At 36.3% G+C, this 15,873-nt stretch overlaps 1 protein-coding gene and 1 long non-coding RNA gene across 2 annotated transcripts; one reads left to right on the forward strand and one right to left on the reverse strand.

The window, feature by feature from the left end:
* Positions 1-4,421: 4,421 nt before the first annotated feature.
* LOC141299076 (V-type proton ATPase subunit B, brain isoform) lies at positions 4,422-14,764 on the reverse strand. Its single transcript, XM_073829356.1, has 13 exons — positions 14,628-14,764; positions 14,259-14,357; positions 14,071-14,164; positions 13,911-13,988; positions 13,662-13,801; positions 9,318-9,419; positions 9,139-9,236; positions 8,696-8,819; positions 7,872-8,022; positions 7,705-7,787; positions 7,507-7,611; positions 5,750-5,879; positions 4,422-5,165 (listed from the first exon to the last, which is right to left on the reverse strand). The coding sequence occupies exons 1-13, from the start codon at positions 14,691-14,693 to the stop codon at positions 5,029-5,031; spliced, it is 1,407 nt and encodes a 468-aa protein (XP_073685457.1). The 5' UTR covers positions 14,694-14,764; the 3' UTR covers positions 4,422-5,028.
* Positions 10,472-12,834, forward strand: LOC141299902 (uncharacterized). Its single transcript, XR_012341874.1, has 3 exons — positions 10,472-11,241; positions 11,410-11,552; positions 12,447-12,834. It is a non-coding gene; the product is annotated as an uncharacterized lncRNA (long non-coding RNA).
* Positions 14,765-15,873: the final 1,109 nt, after the last annotated feature.

Genomic DNA, 15,873 nt, shown 5'->3' on the forward strand with positions numbered 1-15,873 from the left:
GTAGTAGGACCAGCAACAGCTTGGGGTGAGGACACTGCTCCACTTGCATATACAGGGGCAAACTGACTTGCAGTACCTTGAGACTGGACAGAACCACTGTAACGGCTACTCACACCTTCTGATGCAAAACCAGTAGAGGCCCCAAACTGAGCTCCAGAGCTGCCTGTAAACGTAGAAGTAAGCTGCTTCCGTGAACTCTGAATAGAACCAGCAACACCTTGGGGTGAAGACACTGACCCACTTGCATATTCAGGGGCAAACTGACTTGCGGTACCTTGAGACTGGACAGAGCCACTGTAACGTCTACTCACTCCTTGTGAGGCAAAACCTGTAGAGGCCCCGAACTGAGCCCCAGAACTGCCCTGTGAGGCAGAGGTAAACTGCTTCTGGGAACTCTGAATAGTAGTAGGACCAGCAACAGCTTGGGGTGAGGACACTGCTCCACTTGCATATACAGGGGCAAACTGACTTGCAGTACCTTGAGACTGGACAGAACCACTGTAACGGCTACTCACACCTTCTGATGCAAAACCAGTAGAGGCCCCAAACTGAGCTCCAGAGCTGCCTGTAAACGTAGAAGTAAGCTGCTTCCGTGAACTCTGAACAGTAGAAGGGCCAGCTTGGGGTGAGGACAGTGACACACTTGCATATCCAGGGGCAAACTGACTTGCGGTACCTTGAGACTGGACAGAGCCACTGTAACGTCTACTCACTCCTTCTGATGCAAATCCAGGAGAGGTCCCAAACTGAGCCCCAGAGCTGCCTGTAAAGGTAGAAGTAAGCTGCTTCCGTGAACTCTGAACAGTAGAAGGGCCAGCTTGGGGTGAGGACAGTGACACACTTGCATATCCAGGGGCAAACTGACTTGCGGTACCTTGAGACTGGACAGAGCCACTGTAACGTCTACTCACTCCTTCTGATGCAAATCCAGTAGAGGCCCCAAACTGAGCTCCAGAGCTGCCTGTAAACGTAGAAGTAAGCTGCTTCCGTGAACTCTGAACAGTAGTAGGACCAGCAACAGCTTGGGGTGAGGACACTGCTCCACTTGCATATACAGGGGCAAACTGACTTGCAGTACCTTGAGACTGGACAGAACCACTGTAACGTCTACTCACTCCTTGTGAGGCAAAACCTGTAGAGGCCCCGAACTGAGCCCCAGAACTGCCCTGTGAGGCAGAGGTAAGCTGCTTCCGTGAACTCTGAACAGTAGTAGGACCAGCAACAGCTTGGGGTGAAGACAGTGATACACCTGCATATCCAGGGACAAATTGACTTGCAGTACCTTGAGGCCGAATTGATCCACCATAAGCAGTGCCTCCCTGCAGGGTAAAGAGAGCAGAGGATCCTGACTGGGTGCCAGAGCTGCCCATGTAGGTAGAAGTAGGCCGTTTCAAAGAACCCAGGACAGAAGTGGATGGACCAGCTTGGGGTGAGGACAGAGATCCACTTGCATATCCAGGGGCAAACTGACTTGCAGTACCTTGAGACTGGGCAGAACCACTGTAAAAGCCACTCATTCCTTGTGAAGCAAAACCTGTAGCAGCCTCAAACTGAGCCCCAGAGGTGCCTTGGGAGGCTGAAGTAAACTGCTTCTGTGAACCCTGAACAGTAGTTGGACCAGCCACAGCTTGGGGTGAGGACAGGGAGACCCCTGCAGAAGAAGGTTGAGATCCAGGGACAAACTGACTTGCGGTACCTTGAGACTGAGGTAATCCACCATAAGCAGTGCTACCCTGCAGAGTGAAGCGAGTAGAGGATGCTGCCTGGGTGCCAGAGCTGCCTGTGAAGGTAGATGTGAACTGCTTCCGTGAACTCTGAACAGTAGTTGGACCAGCCACAGCTTGGGGTGAGGACAGTGATACACCTGCATAAGTTGGAGATCCAGGGGCAAACTGACTTGCGGTACCATAAGACTGGACAGAACCACTGTAGGAGCTGCTTATTCCCTGTGAGGCCAAACCAGAAGAGGCCCCAAACTGAGCCCCAGAGCTACCCTGGGAGGCAGAGGTATATTGCTTATGCGAACTCAAGACACTAGTGGCCTGACCGGAAGTGCTTTGGGGTGAGGAAATGGGCTTTACGTAACGGGTCCCTCCCTGAGATGTAAACTGACCAGAAGCTCCGGTTTGAGACAGAGAACCAAACCTTGAAACTGCTCTAGAAGACCCACTACCTGAGGACTGGCTATAAATAGCTTGGGGTGCAGACATAGGAGCACTGAGAGTACCCTGAGATAAACTAGGAGAGCTACTACCTCCTTGTACAGGGACATAACTACTAGATGCTAATTGAGTGCTTGACACAGACACACTAGGTGAACTTTGACCACTTGTGGACTGGCTAGAAACCTCCAGAGGTAAAGCATCAAGTTTGTTAGACATCAGGGATACTGGAGTATACAGACTAGAGGCACTGAGAGACTGGGGCACACCACTGTCAGTCCCTACTTGTGCAGGGATAGATTGGTGAGAACTTGCAGACAATTCAGCCCCAGAGCTGCCCTGAGATATGGAAGAGCCTTGAGCCTGGCTGGACAAGCTACTGTAAGAGTCACTGCCCTGACTGTACACAGATGAAGCAGCAGCATCTGTTGACCTCAATTCAGAACTGCTCTGAGGGCTAACTAGAAGCAGACTAGGGGAGCTTTGACTACTAGTAGACTGGCTAGATGCCAAAGGCATGGGCAGAAGCTGACTGGATGTCTCTGGAGACATGGGAGAGAAGTCAAGAGGACCAAGCTCTGCCGCTGCTAAAAGGGAAGAACCAGAAGTTAAAAATACACCCTGAGAGCTAGAACCAATACTGGGGGAACTCTGGTCACCAGTGGACTGGCTAGAAATGGTTAAAGAACCAAACTTGGTATTGGAGTCTGAGGTATACTGACTAGAGGCACCTTGGGACAAACCACTGTAACTACCATCACCCTGAGAAGATACATGTTGACCTGAGCTCTCTAGTAGTACAGGCCTACTTTGAGAAATGGAAGTGGCACCTGGAGCAGATGAACTGCTGTAAGAGATACTCTGAGAGAGCACAGGCGAAGAGGCTTCTGCTGATTGATGAACAGAGGTTTCCTGAGAGCTGAACACAGGTGAACTATCACTGGTGGACTGGCCAGAAACAACAAGCTTGGCAGGGTAGCTACTACTCTCTCCTTGGGTAGAAACAGGTCCAGAACCACTTGCAGCATACTGGGGTTGAAAACTAGCAGCACCTTGAAGGGTTGATCCAGAGGCAGTCAAACTGCTTGAAGGTTGAGCAACTACAGGCAAAGGCAAGGAAGCAGAGACAGAGCTGCTTGGAGCAGTTTGGGCAGGGGATGCCGACTGGGAGATACCGTGACCACCTTTGACAGACTGGTACAGATTCAGCTTTGATCCTCTTCTCAGGGGTCTATTAGAGAAACTGGAGCCCACTTCTTCAACAGGCGAAGTCCCAGTTACACGGGCCTCTGACATAGAAGACTGGGCGGCACGAGGTGAGAATGTGTCAGAAGGCAGACCCCATCGATTATGGGCATTGAAATAAGATCCACCTACAAAAAAAATAAAACTAAGACTTTTAATACAAGCCCCAATAAACAAGCTTCCTTGCAAATCAAGAAAAGACAACTCACCATTAAATCCATCAGCACTTCTCCAAAAAATGAAGAAGATCACTAGCAAGGGTAACCTACAAGTTTTAAAAAAACACATTAGCAAGTGTTTGCAAAGTCACTTATAAACACAGATTGAATGAATGAACTCACCTTTTCCACCCTTGATCCATGGCAAAAATCCAAAAGTGCTCCAAAACCCCAATGTTCACATACTCAAACCACCACAGAGAATCTAAAAATCCAAGCATACATGTAGCTGGGAGTAAGTGTTTTTTATAGGCCTTCACCAGTCCAATTAGAGCAAATGACTAATTACATCAAATATTGTTCACCTGGGAAACTAGTCGTTAAACGATAATTGATGCTTGCTTTGTGAAGGCTCCAATACTCTCTGCAGTTAAACATTTTAAGACAGCTAATTAGTCCCTAAAAGATATCCTCAGACATCTTGATGTATGCAAAATATTATGCTATATTTAAAAAATATATATATTAATTGTATTATGTGCTAATTATATTACTTTTACCTAAATAATTCATATTAAAATCATTGGTGTGCAAGTAAGGTTTTGCAAAGCAGAAAATGCCCCCCCCCCTTTTTATTGTCTGACTTAGCAACTTACTACTAATGAGTAGGCACAATTAATGAGAAGCACAATTATATTTGATTACTATCAGCATCATTATTCATTTATACCACATCAAGGTTTATTTCATGAAGCAAGTGTTCACATACATATTTTCAATATAGCGTTCATGCATTATGACAACAATCACTTCATTATGAGTTCACTTGATATCACTCACTTTACCACAGTACATATATTCATGGCACCAAAATAAATTATAATAAACATATTGCTTACACAAACATAAATCACACATTTGTATACAAAATGTAAAATAACAATACATGACAAATGAAAAAAATATATTGCTCAGTGTTTGATTTTACTCCATTTTACTGTGCTTTGTCCATTCCTTTGTAATGCATTCTATGAATATATGGCTTCTTTTCATACTTAATGATAAATATGTACTTTTATATATAGTGTATTCATTATAACGATGAAAAATTCATAGAATACATTAAGCCATTATACATTCAACTTGGCACTGATGCATACTAGTAGTTGATGCATACTTGTTCAGAATACAGTTGGACACACTGAGCTACACACACACACACACACACACACACACACACACACACACACACACACAAACTTTCACACTGCCGTGTAGCAACAATATTCATACAATATTTGCTTTACTATTCAGCAACACTTACATGATAAATAAATACCAAGAGCAGCAATGAAAACAACTTTGTATTCCATCAATGTAGACTCAGTGTACTTGCTCTGAGCAGAGAGAGTGAGTAACATCTAGAAGTGTAGAGGACAGATTAAATGAGAAAGAAAGTAAGACTAATGTTTGGAGTCTCGGGGATAAAACTCGGCCAGAGTGCTCTGAGGAATCCTCTTCAGCATCTCCTTGGGGAAGATTCTCAACAGCTGCCAGCCAATGTCCAGCGTTTCGAACACAGTTCGGTTCTCATAAGCACCTGTGGCACAAAACATGTTAGGCTCATTCTGAAATATCAAAAGATGCAAATGAGTTGTTTCTTGGAGAACTTCAGCATTACAACACTTGCTCACCAATGGATCCTCTGCAGTGAATGGGTGCCGTCAGAATGAAAGTCCAAACAGTTGATAAAAACACCACAGTAATTCACTAGTAAGACTTCAGTCCATCAATTAATGTCTTTGTCTCTTAAAAACATGCAGCTTTTCACTTCACAAGACATTAATTGATAGACTGGAGTGGTGTTTTTATCAGCTGTTTGGACTCTGGGACGGCACCCATTCACTGCAGAGGATTCATTGGTGAGCAAATGATATAATGCTAAATTTCTCCAAATCTGTTCCCACGAAGAAACAACCTCACCTACAATTTGGATTGCCTTTTTATTGTAAGATATTGTTCTTTTTTTAACTGATATTACACATAGCGATTTGAGAAAATCAAATCGTTTCACGCTTGGTGAGAACAACTGATTTGATGCGTTACATTTTTAATGCAATAGGGCGAGAATAAGATGAGATTTTTTTAATATCATTTCACAGGTACACTTCTGTTGTTACTTACCCTGAGAAATAAAATTCCTCTCAAATTTCTGTAAGAACTCCAAGTACAACAAGTCATCTGGTGTCAGTGCTTCTTCCCCAACCACGGCCTTCATTGCCTGCACATCTTTTCCGATTGCATAGCAAGCATACTGCAAAAGATGAGAAAATATTTAAATTTTTCATACACAATTTGCTTACAACATCAGATGAATAAAATAAAATAATATTTGCAGGAGGGCGAAATCTGGTGCACATAAGTGTTTGTGAGAGGGACCCAATGGTTTTAGTCACTACTGAGATGCTGTTTTTTCTTTATTTGTTTAATCTGCACTACAGTTTATATGTTTGGGGTTAGTAAAATAATAAGCAGCACACCACTGATAATAATAAAAATGATAATAAGGTAAATAATATTTTAAATCATTTAATCATTGTATATATTGATTTATTTTTACATTTTCTTTATGATTAATATTTACATAAATACCTCTGATATTTTTGGTTAATTGCTTTTAATAATTTAATGTAATGATTTCAGCAAGTATGTTGATTTATTTTTTTCATTTTTTAAATTGAATGTAATTTTTTTGTACATAACGCTTATTTTTTGTAAGTTTATTTATTTGTTTGTTTTAGTTTACATTTTTATGATTTAGTAATTATGCACTTTTACGATTTCATAATTATTAGCTTTTCATCAACTTATTAACCCGTTTGTGAAACTCCAGTTATTATTTTTATTATTAATATTTACTTAAATATTTTAAGTTAAATAGTTTTTCATAATTTAATATAATCTTTTTAGCAAGTATGTTGATTTATTTTTTATTTGTTTTTTATTTTAATTTTACATTTTTTTATTTTATTTTTTTATTTATTTACTTACATTTTTGTTGTATATAACTCTAGTTATTTTTTCATTATTGTTAATATTTACTTAAAATAAAACAAATATAGATTTTAAGTTAATATTTTGTAACAATTTAATCATCTTTTTTTAGTAAGTTTATTTATTTGTTTGTTTTATTAGTGTTTTTGTTTTCATTTTCATGATTTAAAAATTATTAGCTATTCATCAACTTACTAACCCCAGTTTGGGAAACTCTCATTATTATTTTTATTATTAATAATTTACTTAAAATACCTATAACATTTTAAGTTAATATTTGTAATAATTAATTCAATATACACACATATATACACACACACAAATAAATATATAAATATAAATATAAATATATATATACACACACACACACACACTAGCTTTTCATCAACTTACTAACCCTAGTTTGTGAAACTCAGGTTATTATTTTTATTGTTAACAGTTACTTAAATACCTCTGATCTTTTAAGTTAATAGTTTTTTATAATTTAATGTAATCTTTTCAGCAAGTGTTGATTTATTTTTTATTGAGTTTTTTTATTTTTATTTTACTTTTTTTTTTTTTTTTTTTACTTTTTTGTTGTGTATAACTTTTTTTTCCCATTATTATCAATATTTACTTGAAATACCACTAAGATTTTAAGTTAATATTTTGCAACAATTTAATCATCTTTTTTTTGTAATTTTTTTTTTTTTTTTTTTTTTGCTTGGTATTATTATTATTTTAATTATTAAAATGTACTTAAAATACCTCTAAGGTTAAATTTTTATTAGATTATTAATTTCGAGTAAATGTAAATCTAAAAATGTTATTTAAGCAGCAAATACGCTATATATATATATATATATATATATATATATATATATATATATATATATATATATACTTACCAGCTGATTAGAAACATCTGAGTGGTCTTTGCGTGTCATTCCTTCGCCAATGGCTGACTTCATCAATCGAGACAAAGAAGGTAGTACATTGATTGGAGGATAGATCTGCACAGAAATATCAACAAAAACAGCATGTGAGATTAAAAATATTAAGCATAGAACTAATGTTCAGACTGTAAGCTTGTTTCCATGACTTGCCTGTCTGTTATGAAGCTGCCTGTCCACATAAATTTGACCCTCAGTGATGTAGCCAGTTAAATCGGGAATAGGATGAGTAATATCTGTGGACAGGAGATGAAAATAAGTAAGTAAACCATTTCAGATGATTAAAAGATTAAAAGAAGAGTAGGTAGATGTTTGCTAACCATCGTTGGGCATAGTGAGGATTGGGATTTGGGTGATGGAGCCATTGCGTCCCTCCACACGTCCGGCCCTCTCGTATATTGTTGCCAGATCAGTGTACATGTATCCTGGGAAACCACGTCGACCAGGAACCTCTTCTCTAGCTGCTGAGACCTTCAAGATGATAGGGTTTAACACTTAGTTACAAAAAGCATGTTTTGCCTTGATACTAACGACTGTGAGTATACATTTACAAGAGCTGTCAAATCGATTAACTTCAAAACACTTAGATATGGTCTTATAGCCCTTTTCTGACTTGTGAGCAGCCACAATGCGCAGCCGCAGGTCCTCAGTGAGCTCCTTTGTCTTAGCCATGACTGTCCACAAGCCAACAGCAGAGAGCTTCTGTTTTTCACCTGTTGAGTTGATTGAAACAGCTGTTCCCAATGAATCAGGGCAATTAGGATGCTTTAAACCAGCTTGGACTATTTGGAATGGTATAGAACTTTGGATTTTCCCATAGTCTGTGACAGTTTGCAAAGGGTATGAATAATTTTGGACATGCCACGTTTTGTTCAAATGTAAATAAAAGCTGAGAAATATTTTTTTTCACAATGATGCCTCTTGTACATTGTCTTATTATCTTTTGGGAGAAGCCTGTGTCATTTCCGGTCAAAAAAAAAAAAAAAACTTGCTGGTTGAATAAATGTAACTTCAAGTCAGAATTTGCCAGGGGTATGAATAATTTAGAGCTTGACTGTATATATTATGTAAACAAAAACCTTTATTTTGGAAGGGATTATTCGCGATTAATGGATTTGACAGCCCTAAAGTTCACACGTTGTACCTCTCGTAAAGCCTCCGCATAAGAGCTCATGTCAGTCAATATGACCAGCACGTGCTTCTCACACTGGTAAGCCAGAAACTCAGCTGAGGTAAGCGCAAGGCGAGGGGTGATGATGCGTTCAATCCTGCAACAGAAAATCAAACATTTTGGTCCATGTCACATCAAAATACTTAAAAAAAAAATTATTTACTCACATTCATGTCAATTCAAACCTGCATGACATTTTGAAGGATTGTACTTGGGATTGTTCTTTCTTTACCTCATTTAATTTTCGTCCACTTGAAATCATTTAGACTTTTATGTATGTTTTTATAGTGCATATTTAAAACCTAAAAGGCTTTATACAGGTTTCGAATGACATGAGGGCGAGTAAATAATGACATCATTTCATTTTTGGGTCAACTATCCCTTAAATTTTCAAGAAAATTTGAGAAGATACTGACGTAGGATCGTTGGCCAAATTTAAAAAGAGGCACACGTTGTCCATGGACCCATTCTCTTCGAAATCAGACTTAAAAAATCTTGCAGTTTCCATGTTGACCTAAAGATACAAGTAATGTCATGAAGTTATCCCATTGGTGTTGATGTAGATTGCAAACTTTTAACCAAAAGTGCTCCTCACCCCCATGGCAGCAAACACAATGGCAAAGTTCTCTTCACTGTAATCCATCACATCTTTGGACTTCTTCACCAACCCCGCCTGACGACAGATCTGTGCAGCAATCTGAAAAACACATATTACAGTGAGAAAAAAAAAACAAAAAAACAGGTTCAAGGTTCAATTGTTAGGTAATTAAATTAAAATAAAATAAAAATTAAAATAGGCATTTTGGGTATTTTCCACAGTATTGCTGTGCTAAGGTGTGTCCAAGAATGCAGTGGTTAAGAAACTATAAATAGCATTGATCTGAGTTAACTGTTTGTATATTATTTGTACATATGTTTATGTCTGCTATTGCTATATTGCATTTTACATACACTACTGTTCAAATGTTTGGTTGTCAATAAGACTTTTTTAATGTTAAGTAAAACATTGTCTCTTGTGATTATCAAAGCTGCATTTTTTTTACCAAAATTATTACAATTTAAAATAAGTGTTTTCTATTTAAATGTATTTTAAAATGGAATTTATTCCTGTGATGCAAAACTGAGTTTTCAGCATTATTACTCCAGTCTACAGTGCCACATGATTCTTCAGAAATTATTCTAATTTGCTGATTTGCTGCGCAAGAATTCATTATTATTTCATTCATTATGATTATCAATGTTGAAAACAGTTGTACTGCTTAATATTTTTGTGGAATCCATGATCTTTAATAAATAGAAAGTAAAAAACAGCATTTATTTAAAATATAAATGCAAAATATAATTACAAAGTAATATTACAAATGTCTGTATTGTCACTTTTGATTAACTTAAAGCATTCTTACTAAATAAAACCAATAATAACATTAAAAAATGTGTGTGAGTGTGTGTCTTTTTTGTGAATCGCCTTTTATATGTGACCCTGGACCACAAAACCAGTCATAAGTTTTAATTTTTTAAAGCCAAAAAAAAAAAAGGCAAATAGGACAATATTTGGCGAGATACAACTATTTGAAAAACTGGAATCTAAGGGTTTAAAAAAAAAAAATCAAAATATTGATAAAATCGCCTTTAAATCGATCCAAATTAGTTCTTTGCCATGCATATTCACTGTAACAAATTGCTGTAAAAATTACAGCAATATTTTACAGCAGCGGGTTGTATTTCTTATAATACAGCCAATACAGCATATTGCTGTAAACCGCAATGCATTCTGGTAAATTTCAAATCTAAAGAGGCGGGATTATCTTTAACGGTCGACATTTGGGAGCAGCAAGAAGAACGATTCATAACTGTGGTAAGTAAGTGTCTTATTTCTGTTTTATTTTTCATAATTTGTAACTGTATTAGAATATTAAAGAATATAAGGTGTCATAAACATTCGCGGTAACCGCAGATTAACGAATCCTCCGTCCGCGGAGCACGAGAGAGACTTGTGCGGGGATTCGGCACTGCAGTCGCGGAAGGATTACACACACATTCCCCTGCCTTATATCGGCTATAGGCGTAACATCTCTGGGTTCCTACGTTAAGAATTACAAGCTTCATTGGCAAAAGATGTGATTCACGGCGACGTCGTGCTGATCAGCACACTTTCTCGTGATTATTTTATGATGTACAACAAATTTGCACAGGCAGCCATCTGTTAACACGGGCACCGAAATAAAACGCGTATTTAGGGCTCGCGATTCGCGGTCAGCCGCTCACGGAGGATGTGTGTCACGTAAACTCTGAACGGTGCTGTTAAAGTGGTTAACGTAAGCAGTGAGATGTACTAGCACCTTTGATAACTTGCTTATTCGCTTATTGTTTGAATGTAACGTTAATGCTTTTTGCTAACTTTGATTTGAAGAATGCCTTAATCCAGCCCATTGTCCTGTCTGGCCTGTTCGCAGCATATTACATATTCTGGACTAACGTTATCAAGAGGAGACAGACGGAGTTTTGGAGTTCATACAAAGGTAATAGTTGCATTCTAACAATCTGAGTACCTGCATTTTACATGTAGATATGATAGAATATGTTTCTCAACTCAAGTAGAGAGAGTTTTTTTAGGGAGAATAATTCAGATGTACAAAAGCTAAAACTAATGTGAATTACATATTGTCTGCTTCCTGACTGTTTTGTAGATATTTATCCTGAGAGAGAAACAAAGAAGTTGAAAGGAAAAGACCCATCTAAAACGACAGAACACAGAAGAAACCAGCAGAAGTGAACCCAAGTTACCAGTTTTCTTTGCAATGCGAAGGATTTTCAGCAGAATTACTGACATGTAAGTACACATACACCAAGATCTTTTTCCTTTTATTATGTTATTTTATCCTTTATCTACACTAGCGTTCAAAAGTTTGTGATCAGTAGGTTTTATGTTTTGAAATAAGTATCTTCTGCTCATAAAGGCTGCATTTAATTGATAAAAAATACAGAAAAAACTATAATGTTGTGAAATATTATTAAAATGTTTTATCCATTTTAATATACTTAAAAATGTAATTTATTTCTGAATTTTCAGCATCAATACACTAGTCTTCTAATTACTCCAATGTCCTTTAGTGATCCTTTAGAAATTATTGTATATGCTGATTTATTATCAATGTTAGAAGCAATTGTGCTGTTTAATATTTTTATTAACCTGTGATACTTTTTTCAGGAATCTTATATATTATACTTATATATAGTATGTTACATTGAAATTGATTGTAAAGATTTAAATTTTTAGATAAACTTTATCTTTTAAATAACTGCTGTTATTTGAAACGTATTCATCAAAGAATCCTGAAAAAGTATCACAGGCTCCAAAACATACACTGACAACATTGACAATAACATTGACAATAAATCAGGATATTGATAATAAATGAGAATGATCTCTGAAAGATCATGCAACACTGGTGTAATGATGCTGAACATTCAGCTTTGCATCTCAGAAATAAATTATATTTGAAAGTATAGTCAAATATAAAACTTGTAATAACTTGTAAAAATTGTAATATTTTTCACAATTTTAGTGTTTTACTGTTTAATATCATACTGATCTAACTGTAACAATCATCACTCTCTCTGCCTTTGACTGTATCTGTCATCCCTCTGTCTTTGTCTGACTGTATCATTGTTTTGTAAAATATCTAATGTATTGCCCTTTTTGTTCTTTTATATATTTTTTTAGCCACTCTGCATCCTGGGCTGGAACAGCATCTGGATCTGAACTGTTCTCCTTTTTCGATCAGAAGTTTTTTTGGACTCACTTGAGGGCTTGTTGTTTGGCCATGTTGGACTGTCCATGAAGTTGTGAAAATTCATCACTGTCTTTATGGTATTTCGAACCATTTAATTATAACCATGTTGCTTAACTTGATGTTGGTTTCAACTTTGGCTAAATATTGGTTAACCTTAATATTTAGCAGCGTAATATGTTTCAAGTAAATATTTTCATGCCCAATTTATTTTGGAATTCAGAATAATACTGAATACACTGTTCTATGACATTTCTTTCATGCAAATTTGAGAGTTAATAAATAAGAGATTTTTTAAATAAAATTGGACCTGTTTATCAAGATTAAGATGTGTCAAATTATTATTATTTTTGTTTTTATTAAATAATAGGTGCACTGAGTTTCATACTATACAACACTTTATGCAGTTAAATATTGTTTAAAGCTTATGCAGTTAATAAATTGTTTAAATTGCTAGTCATTATTATTCAGCAATCTGGAAAATAAATACTGCAAATAAAGAATATACAAATTAAAGTAGTACAATATTTTTACAGTGAAACGTTATTTAATGATTTCCAGTACACTTGTAAAATTGCAAACTATTGCTGCAATTTCACAGTAGCAGCTTTAAATAATGTATATATCGTTGCTAGTATATATATACAGAAAATTGCTGTATTTTAACAGTAAAACTGTAGTTAATCATTTACAGTGCACTTGTAAAAATTTACAGTATTGCTGGCAACCAAAGTTGCCAGTAACTTGCTGTAAATTTTACAGTAAAACTGTAGTTAATCATTTACAGTGCACTTGTAAAAATTTACAGTATTGCTGGCAACCAAAGTTGCCAGTAACTTGCTGTAAATTTTACAGTAAATTTTTTACAGTGTTACTAATCAAAATGTAAGTTTTGATATATTTAAGGTAGGAAATTTACAAAATATCTTGAAACATGATTTTTACCTAATATCCTAATGATCTTTGGCATAAAAGAAAAATTTATAATTTCGACCAATACAATGTATTTTTGGCTATTGCTACAAACCCGTGCTACTTAAGACTGGTTTTGTGGTCCAGGGTCATGTATAATCATGCTTTTACATATTCAGCTATCAAAATGAAAAACAGAGGAGAATGAAACACTTAAAAAACAACAGTGGTCTCACCTCATTGTGGGGTAGACCAGCTGCAGAAAAAATAGGGATTTTTTGACCTCTTGCAATACTGTTCATGCCATCAATGGCTGAGATGCCGGTCTGGATCATCTCCTCGGGATAAATACGACACTGAGGATTAATCGGCTGACCTACAGAAGGCAGGAGAAAATTGGATGGTAAACACAATATCAATACTCAAAAATGCCACTGATGACAATTTGTGAGTGTAAAAATTTATGTGGCCTCATTGAAATGTACCCATAATGTCCAAGTAGTCTTCCGCCAGCACCGCAGGCCCTCGATCAATCGGCTTTCCAGAGCCGTTAAAGACCCGACCTGTAACAGACTTCTAGTTTTAGCAAAAACACATGATAAAAATTATCACATGACTTCAGAATATCTCCTTTTTAATTCTTACCCAGCATATCCTCAGACACAGGGGTGCGCAAAATGTCCCCTGTAAATTCACATGTGGTCTTTTTGGCATCAATACCAGATGTTCCCTCAAACACCTAGAAATGAAATAATGAGGAGTGCTAGAGATCAGATGTTCACAATAGGGGAAAAAATTTAAAACAGGTATTTCAGAAAGTTTTAGTTCCTGACCTGAACCACAGCTTTGGAGCCTGTGACCTCCAGCACTTGTCCGCTCCTCTTAGTGCCATCAGGCAGAGTCAGATGGACAATCTCAGCATACCTGGGGAACTGAATCAGATATTCAAATGTTACTGATCAACGGTTAACAGAACTTCAAATTAATCCAGCACTTTAGTAATGGTAAATCTGTACAGCGTTATTGAGTAAAAGCAGCCAAGCTGACATTATCATTTACAAGAAAATATTACATATTGTTTTTTATTTTATTTTTTATACTCAATAAGTAAGCAGAGAGTTGCTGCGCCACATTCAGATGCATTATGTTTTTAAAACACAACATGTGTAACAAGGGTAATAAATAATATAGAAATCCAATACCTTCACTTGATCCAAAATCACCAGGGGTCCATTAACACCAGCAACGGTTTTATACGCTGAGCACATAATAAATATCAATGTCACAAGAGTGTTTTTGTAGTCTAAATCAAATCACGAACAATTCAACACAAAGGCACTCAAATTCTACAAAGATTTGATTACATGAACAAAGATCAGTAAGCACTGCATTAAGAAAAATAAATACAGTAAAAAAAAAAATAAAGCACATATCACCTGATAAAATATGACATCATGTTATGGTCAAAGTGTCTTAAAAAGAAAAAATAAAGAAAAAGAATGAGAATGTCATTTGTAATGTATAAAAACATAAACCCAGAGAGAAATAAATAACAGAGATGCTCATAATCAGAAAATAAAAGGTCATGATGCTTAATAATGTGTTCTTCCTAACATTTGTTTTATGCTTGCTTAAGAGATAATGAGATTTTTTTTTAACTAAAAATACACTATATTTGAGAATTAACCTCTTTAAATTTCCAATTTATTAAAGCTCCTTGCATGTTGTGATGTCATCAGTGCATCTGATGAAGCTCCCATCTATGGCAAGCCAATTTAACATTATTGGTTATAACTAACTAATCTGTATTTTTATGTTACTAGCACTTATTTATATTTCTAGTAAAGAAACAAGTAACCAGGACCACAAAACCAGTCATAAGGGTATTTTTTTTTTTAATTGAGATATATACATCATCTGAAAGCTGAATGAAAAAAGCTTTCCACTGATGTATAGTTTGTTAGGATATGACAACATTTTGGCCAAGATACAACTAATCGAAAATGTGGAATCTTGAGGGTGCAAAAAAATCAAAATATTGAGAAAACCGCCTTTAAAGCTTTTCAAATGAAGGTCTTAGCAATGCATATTACTCATTAAAAATTAAGTTTTGATAAATTTATGGTAGAAAATTTACAAAATATCTTCATGGAACATGATCTTAATATCCTAATGATTTTTGGCATAAAAGAAAATTTGATAAGTTTGACCCATACAATGTATTTTTGGCTACTGCTACAAATGTAGTAGTACTACTTAAGATTGGTTTTGTGGTCCAAGGTCACAATTTTACTAGCAGCTAATCATTACATAACGCACATTATGGCGGAATAGTCCCGCCTTCTAAATAAAAGTGCCAATCACAAAAGGGTAAAGTCATTGCAGCTGCCATTTTAAAGCTCTGGTTGCTACAGAGAAAGTCAGTTATAAGCTTTTTAAAAATAATTT

The sequence above is a fragment of the Garra rufa genome, chromosome 23 (genome assembly GCF_049309525.1).
Source record: "Garra rufa chromosome 23, GarRuf1.0, whole genome shotgun sequence".
NCBI lineage: Eukaryota > Metazoa > Chordata > Actinopteri > Cypriniformes > Cyprinidae > Garra > Garra rufa.